Source organism: Dermochelys coriacea, chromosome 11, assembly GCF_009764565.3.
Source record: "Dermochelys coriacea isolate rDerCor1 chromosome 11, rDerCor1.pri.v4, whole genome shotgun sequence".
Classification (NCBI taxonomy): domain Eukaryota; kingdom Metazoa; phylum Chordata; order Testudines; family Dermochelyidae; genus Dermochelys; species Dermochelys coriacea.
In genome coordinates this window covers 59,250,072-59,277,636 of record NC_050078.2, presented here as the reverse complement: position 1 = coordinate 59,277,636, position 27,565 = coordinate 59,250,072, and the positions used below count along the sequence as shown (strand labels likewise).

The following is a 27,565-nucleotide window of genomic DNA, read 5'->3' as shown; positions in this document are numbered from 1 at the left end:
CACCGGTGGTTAGTGTTGCTGGTCTATTACAGGTGCACAAGGGCCGCCCACCCTTCTGTGCTGGAGTCAGTTACAGACCCAGTCCTCGCACTCTCTGCAGCCATAGGCAGTGAATGGAGCAGTGTAAGGACAGGGCCATGGCTGTTGCTTCTTCCATGTTGGGCAGCAATCTGAGCTGTCACGGGGAGGGGAAGAGGGGGAAGGGAAGGACAGTGCATGCTGCAGTCCATTGGAGGTCAGTGGAACTGCCTTTCTGGTGCGTCTCCTCGGAATCTCTGGAGGCGTTTTGAGTGCTGGTATCCGCTCCAAAGATGGTTTTGGGGGCTTTTAGGGGTCAGCTTTTCTAAACTGGGCTCAGTGGGTTATGCCTGCAAATCAGGAGTATTTCCGTTCATCCAGCTGGTTTGCAAAACTGATATTAGCATGTTCAAATGGTCATTTGCATGTGAGTTGGATTACTGCCCACAGTAGCCATGTGCATGTGCCATCATTCAGTTTAGCAGGTGCAAGTGTGAGGGTTTTGCAGGTACACTGAACGCGCTGCCTCTGAAAAATCATTAGAGTAGAGCTGATCAGAAGTTCTCAATAATTAAAAACATTTTTCAGACTAGCTCAGGTCAGCATAGTCAACTGGAACTGGGCCAACCCTGGTTGAAGGTGCTCTCTATGGCATGATATTTGCCAGTTACCGTTTAAACTAAGGTATTCATAGTTATTCACTAATTTCCGCTCATTGAGTCACGCATGGAAGAACACTTTTTGTAGAATCTCATTAAAGGCAGAGCCAAGATTTCTGCTGTTTCATAGTTTTTATTTGACAGTATCAGCATTCATATTATTTGCTATAGTGATTTTTGTGTGTGTTTCATTTAACATTATTTAGTTGAAAAATTTTTCACTGTATCATCTCTGTTAAACACATCTCACGTTCGTGGTTAAACTTACGAGTTTTGAGTGCCCACATATTCTATCTGGCCCCTAGTACTGAGCTTTGGAAAGGAGGATTGAATGCTTTAAAATGTGGTTATCGGTTCTCTTACCAACAACGTGACTTATCTTTAGCCTACAAATCACAAAGAATCAAAATGATTTTAAAATGAAAAAAGGTTAATTGAGTAGAGAAATGTTTTTCCATAAACGTTGCATTCTTTCTTTTTGGATAAGCAGACTTATAAAACGTAAGTACACCCACAGCATTCATTCGTATTAAATGAATACACTTTTTTTATACTAGCTGTGCAGGGTAAGTGAATAATTTCTGTCTTAAATTATACATTTTTTCCTCTGTGGTTACAACCAAAATTATACAGATTCCCCCATGTGGAATTATATCCTGGACTGGTCTCCCCGGTGGTATTTTTAAACCTTTCTCTAAATAATGTGCACCGTTTTAATTAAAGCAAGTAACAATTATCTTGGAGCTATTGGCTGTGTCAGTTTGAGTTGCCACTTAAATTCTTTTCTTCTCACAATTAACGATATAATAATCATTTCTAAGGCAGTCTGTGATGGGAACCCTAGTCACATCATAGAAGACGCGTCATTATCATAGCGGGGGGAAGTCAGTATTTATAGATTCATAGATTCGTAGATACTAAGGTCAGAAGGGACCATTCTGATCATCTAGTCCGACCTCCTGCACAGCGCAGGCCACAGAATCTCACCCACCCACTCCTACAAAAAACCTCACCTATGTCTGAGCTATTGAAGTCCTTAAATCATGGTCTAAAGACTTCAAGGAGCAGAGAAGCCTCCCTCAAGTCACCCATGCCCCATGCTACAGAGGTAGGCGAAAAACCTCCAGGGCCTCTCCAATCTGCCCTGGAGGAAAATTGCTTCCCGACCCCAAATATGGCGATCAGCTAAACCCTGAACATATGGGCAAGATTCACCAGCCAGATACCCAGGAAAGAATTTTCTGTAGTAACTCAAATTCCATCCATCTAATATCCTATCTCAGGGGATTAGTCCTATTTACCCTGAATATTTAAAGATCAATTAATTACCAAAATCCCATTATCCCATCATACCATCTCCCCCATAAACTTATCGAGTAGAATCTTAAAACCAGATAGATCTTTTGCCCCCACTGCTTCCCTTGGAAGGTTATTCCAAAACTTCACTCCTCTGATGGTTAGAAACCTTAGTCTGATTTCAAGTCTAAACTTCCTGGTGGCCAGTTTATACCCATTTGTTCTTGTGTCCACATTGGTGCTGAGCTTAAATAATTCCTCTCCCTCTCCTGTATTTATCCCTCTGATATATTTATAGAGAGCAATCATATCTCCCCTCAACCTTCTTTTAGTTAGGCTAAACAAGCCAAGCTCCTTAAGTCTCCTTTCATAAGACAAGTTTTCCATTCCTCAGATCATCCTAGTAGCCCTTCTCTGTACCTGCTCCAGTTTGAATTCATCCTTTTTAAACATGGGAGACCAGAACTGCACACAGTATTCTAGGTGAGGTCTCACCAGTGCCTTGTATAATGGTACTAAAACCTCCTTATCCCTACTGGAAATGCCTCTCCTGATGCATCCCAAAACTGCATTAGCTTTTTTCACAGCCATATCACATTGGCAGCTCATAGTCATCCTATGATCAACCAATACTCCAAGGTCCTTCTCCTCTTCCGTTACTTCTAATTGATGCGTCCCCAACTTATAACTAAAATTCTTGTTATTAATCCCTAAATGCATTTCATGCGGACCTTCCCGGGGGAAAGCATCAGAAAGAAGAAAGTTGCTTCCATTTCTTTTTCTACGCTGGGGCTGCTGTGTCCTCAAAATAGAACAAAAGCCAAGTGATCTTTAACTCCACTAGAGCCATCTCTCAAGCACTTGTGAACTTTTTTGTAATATTGCTTCAGCTGTACTTCTTACTGCTGCAAGGTCCCCTGTGCTGCTCCTGTTTCAGGCTTGTCCAGTGAAGGATTTCTCATCAACTAATAGCCGTGATTTCAAATAAAACTTTGATTGCAATAGGATCCAAGCTCAGATGTATGATCATACAAGCAAAAAGTGCACAGGGGCTTTGAGTGGAATGAAGCCCCCCGCCTCCCTCGGTATTTTTGTCTAACATATGTCACTCTATTAAAAATAATTACTTTGGTTCCTTGGAGGGGAAGAGGCAGGATTTTAAAAAAAGTTTGAATCCAGAACTGAATGGGCAAATAAATTCCTGAGATTAGTTTTCATTTGAAAAGCCTCGTTTAAATGGTACCTTGATTTGAATGTCAGACAGTTTAATTTAGATTATTGCTTACTACAATTAACCTGGTGTTGGGCTCTGCTTGTCTCATTAGCAATGTGGCTGATGATTATATCTGGAATCTTAGTCAACCCATTTAGACTCAGCATTTCTAGTCACCTGAGGAAACTGACCTGTGCTACCAAAGAGCTATCCAGAAAGAGTATCATTCTTATGTACAGTGTGATGGCTTGAGGAAGGTTCAGAATGGGATAAAAGATCATTTCCCATAGCAGAAGTAATGACTTCATCTTCTTCCTGCAGTAGAATACATCTAATCTAAACCAGCATCAATAGGAGACTGTTAGGGTTAAAATAAATGACTGAATACAATTCCTTATTGGTGTCACTAAGGAAACCGTATAATATTATAGGAGAAGGAACTGAAAAAAATGGAATGTAACTTTCAGCATTTAGGCTTTTGATTTACATTTTGCATGTCACTCATCTTGGTGATATACACATATATATGACAGGTTTCAGAGTAGCAGCCGTGTTAGTCTGTATTCGCAAAAAGAAAAGGAGTACTTGTGGCACCTTAGAGACTAACAAATTTATTTGAGCATAAGCTTTCGTGAGCTACATGCATCCGATGAAGTGAGCTGTAGCTCACAAAAGCTTATGCTCAAATAAATTTGTTAGTCTCTAAGGTGCCACAAGTACTCCTTTTCTTTTATACACACATATAGTTTCACTATCTGTGTGCATAAAGGCATTGAAGGGTTTATTTATATATAAAAATAGAAAAAGAATAGTTATACCATTATCCTGCAAAATGTAAATATATATTAATGGGAAACTGTCTAGTTTGTAAGATAAAAATATAGGTTCGGTGGGGGAGGAAAAAGGGTTTTACAAAACCTAAAAATAAGTGTACTGTTTTTCCTCCTAATTTAAATTCAGCTTTTATTTTAATATATCAACTTCTGTACAGTGTTTGTTATCTTAGTATGTCATTGTGCAAATACCGGAGAACTAGTAACTGAAACAGCCCTTCCTGACTTCTTTATATATGTGTGTGTGTATAATAGTTGCAGCTACTAAAGACATTACAAATTTTATGTAAAATATTTATTCCTTCAAACAGTTAATTATTTCTATAAAATCTGACCACAGGAAATTGTATTTAAAAGATATGCTTGCTATGGTAGCAAATCAAAATGGACTGTGTTGATGAAAAAATGAAATGTTCATTACTTTGTAATTTTGGGTAGGCCAAGTGCAGCCTGTAGGTTAAATATGGCCTGTAGATTTCTCCAACATGGCATGTAACTTTAATGTGCAGATTTGCCCTGTGGAGACTGCATATACCAGCATGCAATATTCCACTTTAATCCCAGAGGGCAGCCCTGCCACGTACTGGGTTTGGTAGTCTCAGTGGGTTGTATTGCCCTATTATATAGACTGCTCTATTTTGCACAAATTAAGTGACACCCTCAGGCTTCTGGCAATTTGCCTTTGCATCCCTCTATGGGGGAAAATTTGGTCACCTGTGTCACAGATAAATCACGGCTGTTATTTTAAGAGGTTCCCTCGCTGATCCCAGTAGGTTAGACACACTGAGGTCTGGCTAACGTCTGTTTGTCCTGGATTTAAATTGTTACTTTCAGGACAATGTGCCCAGTAGCGGGATGGGAAGACAAGTTGTGACTCACTCTAATAGAGTATAATTCTTTTCCTTTGGGGTGGGAGGAGGAGGTGTTAGAGGTTTGAGGTTTGGGGATTATTGTTGTTGTGCTTTTTGGAGGTGGCTGGACAGAATTATGAGACAAAAGAAGTTTGGTGTGGTGGGTGGAAGGGAAAAGGAAGCTGAAAATTATGTGGCACGTGATTGGTGGGTGAATAGGATCTGACCAGTGGCAGAATGACTCTTCCACAGTAAGAGGAGAGTGAGTTCTCATCCGGGATTGGGAAAGTTTATCCAAACTCTAATTTATCTTCTCTGTGCTCCATCTTTGGAGCAGAAAAATGTGTTAATATATTTCCAAGAAGCTACACATGAAAAGAAGATTTTTGCTTTGTACAGGAGGAGGGTCCAGGGGAATCACATTTTGTAACCGCATCTCACCAGTTCCGTTGTGTGGCTTTGTCTGCCATATATTACCGTAATCCTCTACTTTAATAAAGGTTGGGCCTGGTCCTGCTTCATTTGGCACTAACTGGCAGCCTTGATGGGCATTCTCAACAGAGAGGCTAAGGATTTGGAGAGACCAAGTTACTCTCTTAACCCTAGAGGAGGTATTGGAGACATACTGGCAGGGATGCATGGAGACGTTTGCCCTGCCATTGCCCATTCTGCACCAGTTTAGTTGACAAATAAAAGGATTCAGCCTCCCAGACTGTCAATCTGTTGTTTTTATACAAGCAAAAACATTAATTTAACTACAGAATAAGTAAAGGAGATGAAAGATAAGCCAGCATTGTTGGCCCACCAAGAATAAAAGAGGAAGAAAGTAGCCCGCTGCTTATACTGTAAAGGTTAGACAGGGCTTCAGTTTCTTTGGATATGTCTACGCTGCATTTCAAGACCTGTGATTGGCCTGTGCCAGCTGAATTGGACTAAGGGGCTGTTTAATTGCAGTGTAGACATTTGGGCTTGGGCTGGAGCTCAAGCTCTGGGAGCCTCCCACCCCGCAGGATCCTAGAGCCCGGGCTCCAGCCTGAGCCTGAACATCTACACCACAATTAAACAGCCCCTTAGCCTGAGCATCGTGAGCCCACACCAGCTGACACGGGCCAGCCGTGGGTTTTTAATTGCATCGTAGAGATACTTTTTAACAAACTGCCATTGAACAGCTTGTGAAATGCCCACCTAAATCCCGTGGTACCTAGAAAACATGTACAGAGAAAACAGCAGCATTTGCCATTGATTCTTATTGACTCACCCGACTCTGAAACCTGTCATTTTAGTGAGCGTTTTTGCCATCTCTTTGGGTAGAGGTGTTCTGTATTTATATTGTCATTGTATCAAAAGGCCGCCCAGGCTGAGGCTTCATTGTGCGAGGCCTTGTGCAAACATGTAGCAAATGATGACTCTTCTCCAAAGCATTTGCAATCTGGAAAACAAGAGTGGTTTTGTTTTATATCGGTGATAATCTCATTGGATTTTCATCTCCCATAAAACCAGCTTTTAAGTGGAAAGAAGTGGTGGAATTTCTATGAGATCTGGTTACATTTGTGGCCGTGCATTAAGATGTGTGTGCTTGGTACTTACCATTGATGCATGCTGCCAATCAAAAAGGAAACAGAAAAGTGGGAAGAGAGTAAAAAGCTGCCTCAAATGAGAGTGAGATGAAGCAAATTTGGAAAATCTCTGGGAGGAGGGTTTGTATTAAAGGTGTTTGGCAGTTTAAACTTTTGCAGTCAACTCTCAAGTGGGAGATAATTCAAGGTCTTCTTGACTTTGGAATAGTTACTGGATAGCCCTTATGTATGCAGATTGTTGCCTTTCCCTTCTTTTGGTTTTCTTGAAGAAACATTTATTAGAAAGAATGCAAGAACTATTCCACTTAGTCTTTGAATAGTTATTTTATATGCCTCAAGCGGTATTGTGGGGCATCTTTCCAATGTGAGAGCTTCTCAAAAACCTCTGACTGCAGTTTCCAGCTGCCTTTTGTGACTCTACTGCTGTGAAGCAGCCAGTAACATTTAGTCACCTAACATGCAAGAGATTTTGGGGCACTACAGTAAAGCCTCAAATTAACATACAGATACCCATGGTGTACCATGTGTCCCTCCACCTGAGTGCAGTGGTGCCAAGTGCAGAGAATAGCTATCAGAAGTCTCAATATTAGCATAAATCAGATTGACCTTTAAAATCGATCAGGCTGTGAACACTAGCAAACTAACCAAGCCTTCCTCTTTGTATTTTGGTTTGTCATGTGTGGTGCCCCATTGGTGCAAAAGTTTGTTCTGGTTCTTATATAGTCAAGGAAAAGGGGTCTGTTTAGGTGACTGAACTTACTTTATGCTTGTTTGTTTGTTCTGTCTGGGAAACATGCAGCCTAGACAACCCTGCCACCCAATAGGTCTGTGGAAACAGGTACCAGCAAAAAGACTTACTATTTATTATATATACTGTAGTAGGACCTTTAGTTGTAGTATTTATTAATTTGGTAAAACCTGTAGGCCTCAGTCAGTTATCGCCTGTACAGGATGCCATGGGAATCATTTGCAACAACAGACCTTGTACGTCACAGTAAAATGAGATCCTTATTAGATCCTGGGGGTCTTACTGTGATAATGCCACATTTCTGAGAAAGGCATCATCTGGACATCTTAGCATGGTGTAACCCACCAACACTGGGCCATACCATCTGGTTTCCTTCCACATACAGAGGAGCCAGAAACTGGGCAAGTATAGGCTAAAATTGGAAGGGATGTGGGGAGATGATTGGAAATGGCAATTTGACCTCCTCTACCTCTTTTCCCTGAAGTATATTCATGGGTTTATGGCTCTGTGCATTTGGCGTGGGAAGTGGTTTGGGAAAGAAGGGTCAATGCCAAGAGGATAAGCCCTCTTCCCCTGCCTTTGGGCAGAAGGGGAGAGGAAGGGAGGGAAGGAAGCTGTGGCAGAAATATATCTTGTAAGGTAATATTGATCCTGTCAGTGTAATCTTACCTGGAAAACTTCTCCACAAAGAACCACTGGTGAGCTTCTTATGATACATGGTACTTAAAGTGCCCATGTTGTCACAAGCTAAGGGGGCCTGAGAGTACCATTGTTCTGGCTGGCAGCTCCAAGGGTTTCAGATAGATGCCTTGAATCCTCATGAAGAAATAGTGCCCTTCACCATTGCACAAGGGACAGGCAGTGCTGCCAGTGCTTTTAATCTTACTGGGAGTCTTGTAATATTTACTGTTTTCCATAAAACCCAAGCTCCTGGAATCCTGTGATTACATAAGACTCTGAGCTTTCATTTAAAGAAACACAACAGTAAGTTTCCAGCCCTCATAGTTGTGGAGAAAAGCTTAAAAACATGACCTGAGTGTAATCTAAAGGTTCAAAGACCTAAAGGTAAATAAAAATGACCTCAAATCATGTAACCCCCCCCAAATATAACCAAGATTTTTTTTTAAAGTCCGTTCATCATGTTTAGTCACCGGACTCATCATTTTTGAACACAAAGTTGCCAAGAAGATAAAGGTAGTGCTGGGAGAAAATGGGGGCCAATGTAGTGGGAGAGCACCCTCAATATAACTGGAGCTGCTTTGACAGTGATCTGCAACCTTTTTCTCTTTTTGTTTTTGTTTGATATGAAATCCAATGTAGTTGAGCCCAATAACCAGCAGAAATTTATTTATAGTTATCCTAAATTTGGAAGTATTTTGCAATTCCTTGGAAGAAAAGTGGGGAGGGGAGGAAAGGAATAAGAGTATGAGCCCTTTTTAAAGTGGGATTTGGTGAAGGAAAAATCAGCCCATAGAGTCAATATTGAACTTATTGTCACATTTCTGAAAGCTTAAAATACTTTCAAACTGGAGTTCTGACAACAGGATCAATTTTGAAAAGAAATACTGCACATTTTAAGGATTCGATTCTGTATACTTTTCTAATACTAATCAATCTACAAAGAAAAAGTAGATTTATGTCCTTTGTTTTTGCTACTCTGTGAGGTATGAGGAAGGTCCAAAGACTTTAAAAAAATAAAACTTGCTTGTTTTGGTTTTGATTTTAGCTGAAAATATTAGGTACATTGTTTTCTCAAGTTCATGAAAGGTCTCATAGTGGATTCAGACCTTAATTGAAGAGGTTGAGGTATTATATCATTAGCAAGAGAACTTTTCCCCAGCTGAGTGTCAGGCATTTGAGTTAAATAGGTGGAAACAGTCATAATTCTAAGCAGTCAGGCAAAGATAAAAAACCAAAACCCCACAACATCCTTGCACACTCAGTTGTTCATATTCCTCTTCCTTGGTGCTTATGACATCACCCTACCAATTCTTCAGTTGTTCATATCACTTCCCAGAAGAAATAGGGAATACAAGAGCTGAATTTCTAATGGTTTTTAAAAAAGAAAGGGGTGCATGGTGGGGAGGAAGTAAGGGGGAAAAAAGTAATTTTGTGAAAAATGCCCTTTGCATTTTGCTTTTAAAGGGACACCATCCAGCTGCAAAGGCCTAAATTTTCACCAGTGTATTAAAATAGGTTTTCTTTTACGCAGCTTCTTCCTGGCCTTGTACATCATCTTATTCTCAAGAACTGAGGGCTGTTGAAGTCTTAGTTATAGTTCTGGCTGCCTCTATAGAAAGACATTCTGGTATTTTATCTCTGCAATCTTGGCCTTGCTTTCTTCTTTCCATATAGTTCTATTGTTGTGAACAGGCAGCATATTTGGATTCAAAGGAGTATTGCTCTCCTAAAGGAGTCAAAACAATGTCAGTGGATTCAGTTTTAGACCTATTAGCCTCCACAATGCCTATTAATAATGCTCATTTGTAACATAAAAATGTGTTTAAAAATATTAAACTGCAGTACAATGTTAGTGCATTTTACTGCTGAATGGATCTCTTTTCTTCCTGAGATTTTTGGGTGTAACATTGCATTGGGCAGTACAGATGAGGGAATTGTTTGGAGCTCTTTGAAAACATCTAGAATTTTTTTTTAATCGATTTCTTCTTCCCCAAAGAAAAACAATCCTCTTCCCCCCCAAAAAAGGGAGGGGAAAAATTCTTTGCTGTCTCTGCCCTTCTAAACCACAAAATAATTGTAAAATCTAAAAAAGGACTTTTCCAAGGCTTTGAATGCTAGGACCTGTGACTATCTCAAAGACTTGTTTCCATGTTTTCCTGAATGTCAGAGGGAGAGGTAGCCACATTGTTTTAACTGTATTCTGCATCTTGTTGACAGTAAACAGTTGAAGATTAAAATAAAAAGGCTAGGGCAAACTTCTGCCTTCATTTACCCCCAGGCAGCTCCTTGCAGGTCATTAGGTTTGCATGGTTATCATTGAGGGCAGAATGCAGAGGTATACAACAGTATATGGGACCTTCTGGGCATCATACTGCTGACAAGTTGCTATTAAAGAAACTGCTGTTGTATAATACGAAGGGGAAGAAAGCAACGTAGTGTCCCAGAAATGTGTTGACTGATTGAAATGCTCCAAAGCAAGACCATCAGGAACTGTTATTAAATAGCAGCCTGAGTCTCTGAACAAAAGATATGATGAATTTGGATGCTAATGGCCACTGCTCCCAGGAGGCCCTGACTCCAAGAGGTGCTGTACATCTGTTGCTCCCAGTAGTCAGAGTTGAGAGAACTCAGCTCATCGTGGGATCAGGCCTAAAAGACCCTAAATGTAGAAAACAGAGAGTGCCCAAAAGACAGCTGTGAAACTCAGGAAGATGCAGCACGTTGTACTTAATAGGTATTACACTAGTGCAGCAATCGGGGCCTGACACTGAGGAACTGAAAAATATTGATGGAAACAAGTCTAGTTCCATGGCAAGGTATGAGAGGCAACCCTATTTTTTCAGGTTGTCATTGAGTGTAGCTCCTTCCCTTTGGAAGGAAGTTGAGGCACTGAGCTAATGTGAGTTACCAAAGGCATCTACTAATATCTGTATAATATGATGACAGTAGATTGTCCATCATGCTTTTTGATTGCTCAAAAGATCTTAGTTTCATGCCTTTGACACAGTGCTTTAGAGGAAAAGTTTTCTCTGTGTCACACAAAAGAAATGAGAGGGAGAGAAAGGCATTTCTTTCTCATTCTTGCAGTCCTTCACCTTGGTCCAAGCTAAGGGCAAACTTATCTCAGAAATGCTAAAAGGGAAATATCGTGCCAGGCAAGTACTCTTATGAACAGGAGAAATGGACATACAAAAAAATCCGAACAGATATTTCAGCAATCCAATCCCCATCACCGTTTATGTTCCCTTGTATAACAGTTTAAATAACAATCTCATGAAATAAATAACTGAACATCAGACATGTTTTTTTTCCATATCCTGACCAATATTTTGGCAGTTTTTCAAAAAGAATGGGAGTTTTGAAAATTAAATAAAGGCTTCTAAAATAACCAGTTTTAGGAAGTTTTATTGAATTTGCAGAATAATTCTGTTCTCTTTCTTTCAGTGAAGTCTTTATTAATTTAGTCTAGTTACTTAGTGACTATATTAAATTAATCTAATAAAAGTCAGGGTTCTAACATAACGTTTCCCAAATGTGAAGCAGCATCTATTACACGAGACAAAACCTCTATGCAACAACATATAAAGTCCATATATAGAATTACAAGGCATCAGACTGTTCAGTGTATGTTATTCAAGTCAAATACTTCAATACAGTGTATTCAGGAGAAGGGGAATGAGCAAAACTAGAACTCAAAAAATTAAAAGTCCTAGCAGAGGACCATATAGCAAAGCTATTTTCATCCCTGAAAGCAGTCTAAAGTTCAGTAATTGAACCGTATAACACTAGCGATCTTCTACTGACACTTTTCTACAAATATATATAATTTTATATAATTGCATCTCTGTAAAATAGCCACATTAGTGTAGATTCTTAAGGCTGGAAAGGACCAGCATGATCATCTAAACTGACTGTCTGCATGAAGCATGCTATTTTCACTGTAGAATTCCACTTACACATATATATTATTGTGTGCGTAGTTTTAAAAAGCACAGTCTTGCCCCCATAGCTGCAGGTAAAGCTAGTGTCAAACACATGCCTTTCAAATGAAGGTCACCTTTTTGTTCGCAACCTAAAGTTGTACATATCTAGTCAACTGAGATGGAGTGTTAATCATTCAAGAGGTGTGGGTGTTCCTGTTGATTTGTGGATGTGTACATCACAACATAATTGCAGAGTTTATTCCTGTTCTCTCACTGAATTATTTATTATGGTCTGAAGAGAGGGGGGGTTTCTTTTGTATTGGTATAAACATAGGATTATGTTTATTGTGTACTTTCAATCACTAAATCACCAGTATGGCAAAGGGATGCTGCTGCTTGCCTCATAGGGACAATTAAGCCTTATGAGGCTTAATTAATTAATGTTTTATAAAGTGCTTTGGGATCCTCAGCTGAAAGGTGTTTTGGAAGTGCAAAGGAGAATTATGCTGATTATTTTTTCCATCTGTTCTCACCCCAATATGATTCAAATTCAATAGAAAAATGTAGGCCCCCATGTAACAGACTCCAAACGCAGTACAAAATCTGTTCAATTGGTATAAAAACTTGAAGAAACAGCTCAGTAATATAATATAATATAATATAATATAATATAATATAATATAAAAATTAATACAATCAGTTTAAAAAATGTGCCCATTGCTCACTTTCTCCTTTCTGCTTGAAAAGTCATTCCCTGCAATGGTTTAACAACAGTAACTACAAAAGCCTTTATGCTGCTATGTGCTGATGATGTACTACAACCAGACCACAGGTTAGAAATACAGGCTGAGTTATTATATACTGCAGGATAGTGATTTCCTGTGAACTAATTTATGGATAAATAATTCTTTGTACTTGTTATATAGGACAGGAAATTTTAAATTTCTTTAAGAAGGCACATTTGAACAACAGTAAATTACCTGCTATAGTATAGGGACAAGACTGCTCTGAAGACGGTAAACAGATGCAATCAGTGTCACAAGAATCTACTAGTCTCTTCAGCAATAGAAGTAATGTTGTGATCACAGACTCCATGGCTTAGAGCAGTGGTTCTTAACCAGCAACTCACAGGCCACTTGCAGCCCAGTCAGCACACAACTGTGACCCATGTGCTAGCCTCAGGGCCATATAGGTAGTATATAGTGTGGATGCGGCCCACATAACACATAGAAAGCTGCATATGTGTTCCACAGTGGTAAATAGGTTGAGGACAAGGTGGGTGAGGTAATATCTTTTATTGGACCAACTTCTGTTGGTGGGACAGACAAGCTTTCGAGCTACACAGAGCTTTTCCTCAGGTTGAGGAAAGGAGAGCTCTGTTTAGCTCAAAAGCTTGTCTCTCACCAACAGAGGTGGGTCCAATAAAATATATTACCTCATCCATCTTGTCTCTCTAACATCCTGGGACCAACATGGCTACATCAATACTGCAAACAACTCTATGGCTTAATCATTCTAGGACCCAGGGTTTTATTGACAGTATTTCATGGCCTTTAACTGGGAGTTATAATAGATATATATAATATTTATTTATTTTAAAATAATTTGGATATTAATGCTAATGTCTAGTTTCCCTTGAGTTTACATTGTGCTGGTAAGAAAAACGGTTAAAAAGTACCTCGTTTAAAAGAGAAACTATTTGTTTGATTAGACTTCTAGCACTACAGCAAGTGATGCTGTTGTTCCCTGAACCATGCATTCTCGGAAGCAAAGGTCTGTGTGAGATATATTCAGTGTATAAGCAAGGAACTGGTGATTGTCCAAAAAGAAAAGGAGTACTTGTGGCACCTTAGAGACTAACAAATTTATTAGAGCATAAGCTTTCGTGAGCTACAGCTCACTTCATCGGATGCATCCGATGAAGTGAGCTGTAGCTCACGAAAGCTTATGCTCTAATAAATTTGTTAGTCTCTAAGGTGCCACAAGTACTCCTTTTCTTTTTGCGAATACAGACTAACACGGCTGCTACTCTGAAACCGGTGATTGTCCAGTGTCTCAGTCCACGAGGGGAGTGATCATTCTTGTTAACACTTCCACTCTTTGTGTGTCTCTATGGGATGCATTTGTTTATGCTGAAGAAAATGAAAAAGTTTGGTGTTGTGCATCAGCTAAGCTGCACGGTTAGTGTTGATAAATACCCTCCTTTACAGTGTTCATTAACCAGGATTCTTCTTTCTGAGCCAGTATTTTATTTTATTTTATTTTAACCAAGGAATGCTGAATTCTTTTCCTCTCTTCACTTTTTATTTTAAATATTGTTGAATTTTCATTCTGTACCTGCAAAATCTGTGTGTGGGGGGGAATGTATATGATCTTCTTAATTTGACCCGTATGACTTTAATCTCTGTTTTGGCATGTAAAGTGCTTTAAATAGTTTACATTAATCACTTGCAAACTTACTACAAATATGCTTTAAAAATATTGTTCAGGTATGTCCATAGTCTATAAAAGGTAAAAAAATTAGGAATAAATGTGGTAGATGTGAAGGAAGCTATTAACAATAGCACAAGAGATGTTCTGTTGTATGGTGCCTATACGTTCTGTTTGGTTGTGAATGATATTTTGGAAGTGGTCCAGTTTTAAAGGTTTGATCCTGCAACTCTTAACTAAGTAATCCATGAGTAGCTCTATTAATTTCAATGATAGTACTTACGTGAGTAAGGACTATTCATGTAAGTGAGGGTTCCAGGGTTCCTAATTGTGTAAATGGTCTAGAAAAGCCATACCTAGTAAGGTGGCTTAGTGATTTAAGATGCAGTTTTGGAATGTCTAGACACATTCACAAGTTCAAATCCTAATAGCATTGTGTCAGTCCTTCATTTTCTTGTGGGTTAAATACATTGAAATCCAAGGCAAGTATGAATCTTTTGGATGCGACCTTAAAAACTGTAATGCTTTTTGCATGCTTGTCAAGCACCAAGTGTCTAGCCAAGATTTCCACTCTCTCCACAGAGGGTCATTTGGTTGGCACTCCCTCGTCTACAAGTGGCTGCATTTTCAGTGGTGCTTATTATATGGAGTTTTAAAGTGCTTTGGGATCTTTCTGAGTGAAAGGAGATATTCAAATTTAAAACGGGGCTGCATATCCTTATCATTCCTCTGTTCTTCAGTCTGCTATGCTCATCAATAATGAACCTTGTTCAAGGAAGAGATGGCAACATTTTTGAAAATAAGGCTTATGAGAGGGCCTGTCTACAGAGAGCAGTGGTTTTCAGGAGCTAATCTTGAAAATGCTCCGGCTAACACATCTGAGGCTATGTCTTCACTACCACGGTAAGTCGACCTATGCTACGCAACTCCAGCTTCGTGAATAACGTAGCTGAAGTTGACGTACCTTTGGTCAAGTTACTGCGGGGTCTACACCACGGGGGGTTGACGGGAGAAAGTCTCCCGTCGACTTACCTTACTCTTCTTGTCAGGGGTAGAGTACAGGAGTCGACTGGAGAGCGATCTGCAGTCGATTTGGTGCATCTTTACTAGACCGGCTAAATCAACCGCTGGTGGATTGATCTCAGAGCATCGATCCCTGCCGTAGTGTAGACCTGCCCTTAGCCAAACAGAGTGGAGGGAGAATAACTTCTTAAAAACAGTTGTTGAAAAATTTTCTTCAAACAAAACCATTTAAAAGTTTTTTTTTTTTTTTTTTGCCTCCTCTAACGGGCCGTTTCACATCAAACCATTTAAAGGTCAGTTTTTGAAGGCTGTTCCAGGACACAGGTGGTTCCTCCCTGTTGACAAGGCCTCAAAATCTCCTCAGCTTGACCTAATAACTTAGTGAATAAACCCCTGGCAATTAGCATTTGTGCACTGTTTGCCAACTCTCCACAAAAAGAGCCCCAAAGGGGTCGTTGGTTTGTGAATGAGTGATTGAATTAGTTAATGGGAAAAGGTTGTGAAGTCATAAAAGGATCTGCCTACAGATTTCTTGAGAGTTCTGCTGCATCTCTTCCTCAAACAGTATTAAGGAAGGAGGAATGTTGTTCCTGTTTAAAACAGAGTATTTGTTCAGTAATCATTTATAAAGTGCCTCACTGATTCTCCCACTCTCTCTAAGTCTCGCAGGGTATGTCTCCGCTGCAATTAAATACACCCCCAGCTAGTCCTTGTCAACTGACAGGCTTCACGCTGCAGGACTGTAAAATTGCAGTGTAGACATTCAGGCTCAGGCTGGAGTCCGGGCTCAGGGACCCTCCTTTCTTGTGGGATCCCAGAGCTTGGTCTCCAGCCTGAGCCCAAACATCTACACTGCAATTTTACAGCCTTGGAGCCTGAGCCCATGAGTCGGAGTCAGCTGACCCAGGCCAGCTGCAGGGGTTTGATTGCCGTGTAGATATACCCTTCAGGCTCAATACAAGATAAAAACTCTGTAGGATACAAGTGAAGTTGCATAATTAAAGACCACAACCTTAAAAATTGGAAATTAGGCCATTAAGGTGTGTATCTAGGAAGATTATGCCTAGCTATCCTGGCGTTCACCTATCATGATGAATGTCGCATTAAAAACACTTTGAGAGTGGGAACAAATGAGAAGGGAACCTCTAGCCAAACTATGACTGTAAGTGCTGCTCAAATCCTGATGGAAAGTTATTTGAGAGAAAGAGAACTGGCATGCTTAAACAAGCTGGCACCAACACCCTATCTGCAACACAACAGGTGCCTTAAATGCAGCTACAGTGCTGTGACCGGAACCCCCGTGGAGCCCGCTGAAGCGCTGGATGGAAATCATGGCTTCTGGCTAGCCTAGGGACTACCTCAAGATATATTTTAAAAAATGGCAGGTTTCAGAGTAGCAGCCGTGTTAGTCTGTATTCGCAAAAAGAAAAGGAGTACTTGTGGCACCTTAGAGACTAACAAAATTAACAAATTTATTAGAGCATAAGCTTTCGTGAGCTACAGCATCCGATGAAGTGAGCTGTAGCTCATGAAAGCTTATGCTCTAATAAATTTGTTAGTCTCTAAGGTGTCACAAGTACTCCTTTTCATTTTAAAAAAATGTCACCCATCGCATTACACCAGCTGCAATAATAGCATGCATCAGCGGTGCTGTAACAAGGTGCAAAGGACTCACAGTAGGTGTTAACGTGCCCAGGCATTAGGATAACACCTGTGTTTGTCTAATTCCAGCCAAAACAGTTTCCTTTCCAACTGTAGAGAAGGATAGAAAATCTACCTAACTACCAGTAGTAGCAGACATTTCCTGTAAAGTGATTTATAGAGTATTTCCCATGATGCTTCGGCCTGTGGTTTTGCTTTGAACTTTCCCAGGTTGGGACAACTCCTTGCAAACTCTAGTGACCTCTACTGCCTTTTTGTCTCTCCAGCGCTGCCAGCACCAAACACTTGGAGATGGTATTCTCTCACGGAGGTTCCTGTAACTGAATGAAGAATACAGCTTCTTGTAAAATGTGACCAATGTAGATGTGACTTATAGGGCACATATGATGCTTATTTTTTCAGTTATATGGAAACTTGAAGTGATCAAAAATAGGAAGGCCAGTGTTCTGCGAAGCTGATATAGATTTCTGGATTTTTCAGGTGACTTTGCGTTAAATTATTACATGGTATTAGAAGGGGCAAGGGAAGTTGGCAGCTAAACTATTTCACTTAATGGACCCTTGATGCTCATTTCATGACTAATGTGTGCTGTACTATGTGCACTTCTCATTGTCTCCGGAGATAACATTAAGTAAACTATCCCCTTCAGAAAAACAGCTTTCCTTGGCAAGTGGAATATGACTTGAGGAGCCAGCTCTGGAGACATATGATACTGTGAATGAGTGCTGTGTGTTAGTTTACAGGATCCGAGTCCAGGCACTATTTATACTGCAGCATATTCAGCACCAGATTGTTAAATCTTAGTACTGACACAGTGCATCATTTAAATGTTTTTGTTCTGTGTATGCCCCACTTTCAAGCATTGGATGTCAAGCAATAATTATTAACTTTTTTTGTCGTGGATGAGATTCTACCCTTACCAAAAGCTTCATAACCTACTCTTGAAATGATGCTACTGAATCTATACCAGAGTATCAGATTGAGACTTTGAACTAGCAAAGGCAATGGTCTACTCTAGCTTCCCTCTCAGGGTCTGTACATGGTAATGAAATGCACTGTGAACCAATTGCAGATCTATTTCCCAAGAAATCTATATGCACGTATTGAAAAGTGGGCAGAGTAGTTGTACCAAAATTATCCTAGCAGTGTTATGCAGAAACAGAGAAAATATTCCCATAGTATTAGCACTGTGCCAAATATCTCATGCAGTAAGGGAGACCTTTGGGCTACCATTTTCACAAAGCCATTGATTTGCCGTCTCATAACCACCTTTACCGGAGCTTTGATAAGTCTAGATGCAACTCAAAGTTTAGATTTGGTCATCATCAGCGTTGGTAAAATGGTGCATGTGGGGAACTGCGTTCATTTTAGCATCATGATATCTCCTCAGAAGATTTCCAATGAGTTTTCTTGATTGTTGTTGTTGTTGTTGTTTTCTTGATTGGGTTGTTGCTTTCCATTTAGAAACACTGGTGTTGGATTATTATGAGAGCTTGCAGATAGATATGCAATAGTGTGGTGTCACCAGGTAACAGTGTTGTGAACAGTCATCTCTGTGATGCTTTTGATAATGTTCGCAGGTGTGAACGGGTTAAAGACCAGGTCCCGAGCACTGTCAATTTAAGTGGGAACAAGGGTGTTTGGTATCTTGAAGGACTGGGCCCAGAGATGATAAGCAGATTAAACAAAGAGGAAGCCAGTAACACAGCTGAGGAAATGGAGTGAAGCAGAACAGCAGACATCTGCCCACTATGCTGTGTACCCACACAAGGCAGCACTGTGCCTCATTATATTCCTAAAGTCTCTCTGTTTTTTGGGCTTCCCTGGAAGTCCATCCTTTCTAATAATTATTAATTGTTTCTGATAGTGCCCAGGGTGTGCTAGGCACTATATAAACATTTAAAAGAAGAGAAGGTTTCTGCACTAAAGAGTTTACACTATCACATGTGAACTCACTGTTTCTTGCAACAAGCCTATCTAGAAAGGGTGTTGCTGCCATTACTGAAGGAGCAGAGGTATAAACAGGGACCTGGAAGACAGCTGTGCTATTTTCAATCTGTGGTCAAGTACAGCACTGTCGCTTTTTGCCAAAGAAAGCAACCATCTGCCTGGTGAAACGCATATCTGGGAGTGAACTCTAACGACTTCGATTTCAAATGCTATTTGTGCTGGGAATCACACCACAGTCAGGATGTAACTGTGTGCTAAGCCCACACTCAGGAATTTTCTTGTTCAATTCAAAACCAAATCTTTTATTTACTTAAGGGTTGCGCAGGCTTTGAAATCAGGAGAACAGGGTATTTAAAGCTTGTCTTAACTTAGAAAGTGCAGGCTTTAGTGGATGAGGAAAGGTGATGCTGTGTGGGGGGACGCATCCTTTACTTCTCTATCATAATTCAGGAAACATGAAGATGTAAACAGCTCTCTGTTTACAATTCAAAATATATTCCTTCCCCTCCACTTAGGCTCAATTGTCAGAAAGAAATAGCTTTGTGTTCAGGATTGCAATAAAGCTCAGGGTAGGTTCTGAACACCCTGATCAAGCAAATAATCAAAAGGTTTCATAAACAGCTGATAGATGTGTTTTATATTTTTCCTTCCAGGAATAATCAAACTTGGGAGGTGGAACCCTCTCCCCCTCAGTTATGTGACCGATGCACCAGATGCGACAGTAGCCGACATGCTACAAGATGTCTATCATGTTGTGACATTGAAAATCCAATTACAAAGGTGGGTGTTTCTGAACATCTGTCCTCCTCTATTCTCTGAGCTGCTCCGTTGATCACAGCATTACTACAGAGATTAGCACATCCTGTCTTCATTAATTTCTGGGCTTTTGATGAAATGAAAAGGAAAATGAAAGGAAGGTTGCTTCACGATGCAGCTTTCTCCGTGAACCTTCCAACTGTTTTTACATTTTATTTTCTGAAGCAGTAAAGCCAGGGTGGTGTGTTGGGGGCAGGAGTGGGGCAGGTGGATAGGTAGGTGGGTGGGGGGACTCCATCAATCATGAGGGATCTGAAGCCTTTAAAGGGAAACTTTCCACAACTCCTAATTTAATGGGTCCTCCAGGCCTGATTAAATGCTTAGCACATTGTATGTGAAAACTTAACACCTCATCTGGTTCCAGGATTCAGGTTATGAGGGTCTAGACTTTCTGCTAACTGTGGCTCAGACAGAATGGCCCAGAGAGCTTTTTGCCGTCTTTTTTGTCTCCGGTGGCCAGTCCTAGCAGCGTGGGGAGAGCCTGCCTCTACTGCTCCATCTGGTAATTTAAATTATTTCCTACTCTTGAACATCAGATGGACAAAGCGGTAGCTGCTGTCTGACAATTCCGCACACTCTTTTTATTTTATATATTTTTTCTCTTCTCCCTCCTACCCATTTAAAGAAGATGGAGGCTACTGGGCTGTTCACTGAAAAGGGTGAAGAATTCTCCAGATGGCCTCGGAAAAGCGCCCACACAGTTCTTAAGAAACTCTTTTTAACCTAGGATGTACCTCACTAGGTCAAACAGTTGGCCCATCTCCCATAGTCCAGTGATCAGGATGCTTTAGAGGAAGGAGTAAGAAACAGTGGAGTATTATGAAATAACTGGCCCATATGAGAAGGTTCATTCTGACTTTATCATAATTAGGAGTCTCATGGCTGTCATATCCGAGCACCATCAAGTAAATCCCATTGCAAAAATCTCCTGCAAAACAACAGAGGGTCTTGCTGCACTTTGTGTGCATGTATGAAATCGGTACTGCATGGTTGAGTTGACTCTATGCATTACACTGGAGCTGCCTAGTACTTTGAAACTTATGGCACTACATACTTTCCACCTCAGTTACTTATTCAATGGCAATATTTTTTTCCCCTTAATAAGCACTAAACACCCTAAATGAAGATCCATCCCAGGATGAGACTGACCCTGAAGAAATCTGCCCTCTTAATAGCTCAGTTCTGGCTAACTATTGCTCAGTGTAAAATCTTTTGTTACCTAGCAAATTCACAGAAAAGCCAGCCACAGACCGACTATAAACTCTTCTAATTGAAGCTAATATACCAGACCAGGCATACTCTGGATTCAGGCCAGGACATGGTATAGAAATAGCGTTAGTGCTACTGATGGCAATGCTCTCAATGGGCAAACATCCATTCTCCTCCTCCTTGACCTGTCTGCAAAATTTGATACTGTTGACCATAAGATACTGCTGTCTTTCCTGAGAGAGGTGGTAGGAGTCCTGGGTAATGTGTTAAAAAGTTTTTTGGAGGAACACACCCAATGAGTAGTGATGGGAAGCTGCACCTCTGCCACTAAACCCTTCATCTGTGGAGTCCCACAAAGATCAGTTCTCTCTCCAGTCCTTTTCAACATCTACATGCAGCAGCTAGGTGAAATGGTCAGACAGCATTGTGAATAATGTCACAAGCATGGATTCAGGTACCAACAATATGCGGATGACACACAGCTCTACCTGTCCTTCACCACATATGACCTCACTATGACCACCAGGATGCCCCAATGCTTAGAGGAGATCAGCTCATGGATGAAGAATAGCAGGCTGAAACTGAACCTGAGCAAGGCAGAAGATGTGCTGATAGGCAAAGAAAAGTGTCTCCAACTAAGTCTCCTTGATTGAAGTCATGTGCCTACAATTGGTCAATTCAGTCTGTAGTTTAGGAGCGCTCTTGGATTCTTTACCAACACCAACCTCTCACGTAGCAGCTTTTATGAATAATACTCTGTCATCTCCAGTTGCCTCTCTTCCCTCCTGGTGGATAAAGACCTGGCCTCAATTACTCACACCTTTGTCACCTCTTGGCTGGACTGCAGTAATGTGATATACCTGGGCAGGAAGCCATCAACCCTTGGGAAACTCCAACTAGTACAGAATGCTGCAGTGCATCTCCTCAGCAACACAGGCTACTGTGAGAGCATCATACACACCCTCTGCTCTCTGCACTGGCCTCCCAAAGATTAAGATCTTGGTCCTTATCACCAGGGCAGTCAATGGTCTGGTCCCAGCATGTCTGAAAGAGCCTCAAGTTCGGAGATGAAGACTCTGGTCAACAACTCCCCTCCTCAGGCACAAAGGCACTTTCTAGCATAAGGATAAAGCTCATCTGTGCAGGAGACAGAACGGTTTCATGGATCAGTCTGAGTCTGAAACAAAGTCCCCCAGGAACAAACAATTTTCACAAACCTACCCGCCTTCCTCACTGATTGCAAGGCACATTTCTTTGACCTTGCCTATTCTAATACAAACACAGAGTGTGCATACTTTAAAAAAAAACAAACCAACCTTACAACAACCAAATGCACCTGAAATGTAACCTTCCCAAAACAGAACGCTACAAAAACGCATGCAATTCCCCACCTGCGGAGAGAATGAGAGTGAGAGTGACCAAGACGTGACAGGTGGAAGGTGCTCAGATACTACGGTGGTGAGGGCAGGATATATACCAATATAGAACAGAATTCTGTTTTAGACCAAAGCCTTACCCCTCCAGAATGAGGGCGTCTCTCACTACTTAAGCGTGTTGTGTAATTTTTTTTCTATTCCAGCAGGAGCATCTATCTGTGCCTAAGAGGCTGCCTTTCCCAGTCATTTGTGTGGCCTGCATTAAGCAGAGCACTTTGCACTCCTTCAGGCCCCAAAGGAAATGGCTAGGCACGCATGTTACATCACTTATGTAGGCTTAGCTAGGATTTCTGGCATGTGCTGTAATTCTCTTAGTTGCAGCATATGTCTCGTTGAGGGGAATGGGGATGAGAAAAAAAAAAGATGCACTTTAAAGAAAGGTCTGAGCACAGGACTGTAAAGTGGGGATGTCTTCACAAAGATTTATGGTTGCACGAAGAGAGCAGGTTTCCTTGCTGGTGGTGTTACCATCTGATTTTTCTGCTTTCTTTTTTCGCAGTTGTTCAAAGTTGGAAGACTTGCCAGCAGAGCAGTGGAACCATGCCACAGTCCGCAATGCCTTAAAGGAACTGCTTAAAGAGATGAATCAGAGCACATTAGCCAAAGAATGCCCTCTCTCCCAGGTCAGTGCTTCTACCTGTACTAGAGGAATCCAGCTTTATAAAATCCAAAGCCAGGAACTGTTTAGCAAGGTGTTTACAAGAGAAAATTCCAGAAATGTTTAATCTTTTTTTTTTAATTAAAAAGGAGAAATTCCAATCTACTTGGGAAAATATCTCTCTACTCTTTAATTGTGGTGCACTATTTGTGATGTGTTGTTGGAAGGAGATCAGCTGGTTTGTGACCTCAACTTCAAAGGGGGACCCCAAGTTCTCCATATATATCATCTCCAAATTTTGTACTACTACTCAACACTCTGTATTGCAACAGCAGCTTATCCTCACTGGTAGAAGCCTGCAGCATACTTTAGGGACACACACAGTTTTCATCAGTCTCTGATTACAAAGAAATGTATATGACTCTCATCAGTGTGGTGCCAGTTTCTAGGAAAATACAACAAAAGTGTGTGTGTGTGTGTGTGTGTGTGTGTGTGTAAATAGAGAGAGAGAAACTTTATGCAGTACAACTTTGTCACTTGCAGTGAGGACACAACCACAGTTCAGACTCCTGATGAAACTGAGCTCTAGTTCAAATTTCTTACATGAAGACTTGTATAAAGTTGGCAAGGTTAGCTGAGCACCCTTCTGCACCACCAAAAAAGCCAACCTGAGCCTGAGAAGGAGCCAGAATTTACCAATGTACATTGCCAAAGAGCCTCAGTAATTCATCAGCAGCCCCCCATCAGTTCCCCTTCTCCAGCCCCCAGTGCCTCCCGCCCGTTGGCAGCCGATCAGTGCCTCCCCCTCCTCCTGCAATCAGCTGTTTTGCCTGCGCTGGAGGCTTGGGAGGGGTGGAGTGGGAGGAGTGAGGGCATGGCAGGGTCGGGGGAAGGGGCAGGGACCTTGGGGAAAGGGGAGGAGTGGGGGCAGGGCCTGTGGCAGAGCCAGGGGTTGAGCAATGAGCCCCCCCCCCAGCACATTGGAAAGTTGGCATCTGTAGTTCCAGCCCCGGAGTCAGCACCTACGCAAGGAGCCGCATATTAACCTCTGAAGAGCCGCATGCGGCTCCAGAGCCACAGGTTGGCTGCCCCTGGAGTAGAACAAACACTTTAAGAGTTTGCCTTTATATATAGAATGGACACTGCAAAAGGAGAAATTGATTGACTAGCGAGGGTTCCAGCAAGTAGGTTGGGGCTCTTTGGCTGATGGTAACAAAACTAGCATATCAAAATTACATTTCAAGAAGTGAAATGAGATGAGATACGTGCAACTCTCAGGTGGAGGAAGACTGGTCTTCAATCCTGTGTGTCCCAGTGCACCTGACCTGCACCACTATCCAGTATAACTGAACAGTGAGCCATATTATGTGGTGGCATTCATTCACTGTTTAGGGATGTTTTCCATCAGTTTTCATATGGGAATATGACAGTTGGCTTACCTCTCTATAAACTCATCCTGACATACATCAGCAAGATTACTGATGGCAGAACTGTAGGAGAAAGAATCTCTATCCTGGTGATTATGCAGAGAATAAAGGTACAGAGACATCCTTTTGTGGGTTCTAATTCAGCAAGGCATTTGCACATGCTTACCTTTACCTTTACCTTTAAGCATGTGCTTAAGTGATTTGCTGAATGGCAATGGACTCCGGAAGCTGGACTATAATGAATGCATTTCTTGCATTAGAACCACAAAAAGTTGTAACCTCTGTTGTCATGGCTCCCAAAATGTAAAAGATACAGTGGAAGGTTGTATAGGAGCTGTCTATTGCCATTATCTGAATTTGCCTTGAATACAATTCCTTTTCCCAAATCAGTTTTAAAAAAATACCACACCAAATGTGAAATGTCATTACAACCCCCTTGTGGTTAATATATTATTGACAGCAGCAAATTACAGAGCTGTCTCCTAGGAGTCAAACTGCGGAGTAAATGCCGCTGTTTAATAATGTGTTCACAGTGCATTGAGTTTCCCTCTGTATAGAAGTGGAAAGGGGCAGTACAGGGAGCTTTTTTTCCTCACCAGTACTATGCTCCAGCTCTTGTTCTTGGTATATGAGCTCTTCTTGCAGCCCAGATGGAGATTCTGATTGCCACTAATGGGCAGTATAATCATTGGCTTTGATTTACAATTGTTCTGTTTCTCCTGCTAGGTGTATTATGTATTTGCAGCTTAGCCGCCCTTAGCATAAGGCTGCTGTTAAGACAAATAAATCCCAGTTAAGCAGGGTACTGTGCTAATCATTCCAGTATTGTTCATGTATTTTGCATACTTGTATAAACTTCATTTCCTTGTTGTGGGTTAGTGGTTTTTGTTTCCATCCCATAGCTTTCTCCTTTTATTTTAACTTACGACATTATATCTTGTTTATATGAATCCTCTGCTAGTTCTAGTATACATTATCAGGCAGATGCTAGCTTTCTTTCCACGTGGATGTAATGAAGCTGTCCACCCACCGGGGGTAGGAAGAGGAATTTCTGCCCCATTTTTCTTCCTCAGAACCACCACAGCTATAATCTTAGTAATGCCCATTTATCATAGAGCTGTGACAGCTTAAAGAAAAACCTGCTGGAAAAATAAGCTCTTTAGAGCTGCTTCTTCCAGCTGAAGTTTCCACTCCGTTATGACCTCAAAATGCTCCTGTTTCCTCAGGAACAAGCAATGGTTCATAGGGAAGGAGGTGCTGCTGACTGTTATGGTACTAGGTGTAGGTCTCAAAATATGAATTTTAATTAGAAAATTGAAGCTGAGTTTTGGCGATTAGAACATACATTTAAAAAAAAATTCCCAGTCCTTATTTCATAGCTACTTTGAATCTCCCATACTGCAGCTTAGTGGCATTCAAGTGGAAATGTGAAAGTGAAAGGAAAGAGGAACCTCTGTGTTTAAAGTAAAGGAGTACTTGTGGCACCTTAGAGATTAACAAATTTATTAGAGCATAAGCTTTCGTGAGCCACAGCTCAATTCACGAAAGCTTATGCTCTAATAAATTTGTTAGTCTCTAAGGTGCCACAAGTACTCCTTTTCTTTTTGCGAATACAGACTAACACGGCTGCTACTCTGAAACCTGTGTTTAAAGTGAATTCATGCCTCAAAGACTGAAACTAATCTGTACCATCCAGTCTTCCTTAAGTCTCTCTAAAGTAAATTCTTCTCAACCTCCTAATACCCCCAAAACTCAAGGGGTCAGGAAAACTGGAATCTTTTGAGGTTGCAACAGAGTAGCAGACTGGGCTGAATAAATGCAGAATTGATCTTGAATAGGATGGGATTTTTTTTAAAACACTGTATAAGTGGAGTAAGCCAGAAGTGAGCCTAGCTAGTAGTTTAACAGCTATGGATAAGACCCCATTTTACACATGGGCCTAGAGGGGCCTGTGTGCCAGAGTTGGAACCTGTGGTAAATAGCTTGCAGCTGCTTTGAGGTCATGCTATCTCTCTCTAATCTCTTCTACTGTGCAGAAGTGTCATAACAGGTGCCAACATTTCTCTGAAACCTGGCATGACTATAGGCATAAAAAATGTGATTTCAGGAAAGGGTGCTTTGGCTCACACATCTTGTTAAACTTCTTGGACTGTAGAGTGAATGTGTGTGCATAGATCTATGTAGATACACACACATAGTGGAATAAGAAAAGGAGGACTTGTGGCACCTTAGAGACTAACAAATTTATTTGAGCATGCTCGGGAGTCGCATATAAATTTGTTAGTCTCTAAGGTGCCACAACTCCTCCTTTTCTTTTTGCGAATACAGACTAACATGACTGCTACTCTGAAACCTGACATAATGGAATGATTCAGCTCTGGAAGAATTTAAAAGTTATTAACAATTATTTACTCTATAAAACTGAGATAAGCACCAGTCACAAAACTGTGTTCCACCATATGGCCCAAAGTGCCCCAAATGTAAAATATTTTTGTGTGTGTCAGGTGCTGCAGAGCACTCTACCCACTGTCTTCCAGTTGCTTTGTAGCAGTTGTTGCCAGAGGATACCTGCAAAGGGTGGGGATGGTGATGAAGCACTTTGAATCTTTCAGCTGTACCACATTTTGTTGTGGCCGTTGGTTACTTTGAAACTGTAGTGTATTTAGTTTAATCTGCTCTGAATAGCACTGTTAATTTTTCTGTTGAGTGATTTTTCACACAACAGCTAATCACACGTTTCTATAAATTATATTAATTTAACTTATTTGCCTAACTGTTGTTCTGAAGCGAGTAGCACGGATGTTCTCCAGTTCTTGGCTGTATGGTCTTGTTGCAGTTGAAAGCAGAACAGAAGCATCTGAAAAGCATTATTTGGATTATGCATACTCATCTTACCTTTAGAATCTGGTTCCTATATCACAATTGTTCTTACCCCTTGCGTCTAATGTGTGTGTCCCCCAGCGTGTCACTGCCTCTAGTTATGCTTTTAGTATGAAGATTCTGTGACGTCATAAGTATAAATTAAAATGACAAGTCAGTAGGAGCTGGAGACAGGAGTTTTGGTTTACACAGCAGCTTTTTTGCATTATTAGTGAACCAGAGTAATCATGTGTGGAGATGTAGAGTGGGAAATGCAGCCAATTTTGAGTCCTTCACAGTGACTTCATTAGGTTTTGAAGGCACAAATGGGTGATCAATGTGAGCTTGCATGTCAT

The 27,565-nt window shown here is 40.9% G+C and overlaps 1 protein-coding gene across 3 annotated transcripts in view; it reads left to right on the top strand.

Annotated features, from left to right (window-relative positions):
* The window catches only part of SATB2 (SATB homeobox 2), a 166,880-nt gene that overhangs the window by 54,586 nt on the left and 84,729 nt on the right, over window positions 1–27,565 (top strand). For all 3 annotated transcript variants that reach the window (XM_043505543.1, XM_043505544.1, XM_038421850.2), the window contains exons 4-5: window positions 19,518–19,644; window positions 22,825–22,948. In XM_043505543.1, coding sequence (XP_043361478.1) covers window positions 19,518–19,644; window positions 22,825–22,948 — 251 coding nt within the window. The remainder of the gene's footprint in view (window positions 1–19,517; window positions 19,645–22,824; window positions 22,949–27,565) is intronic.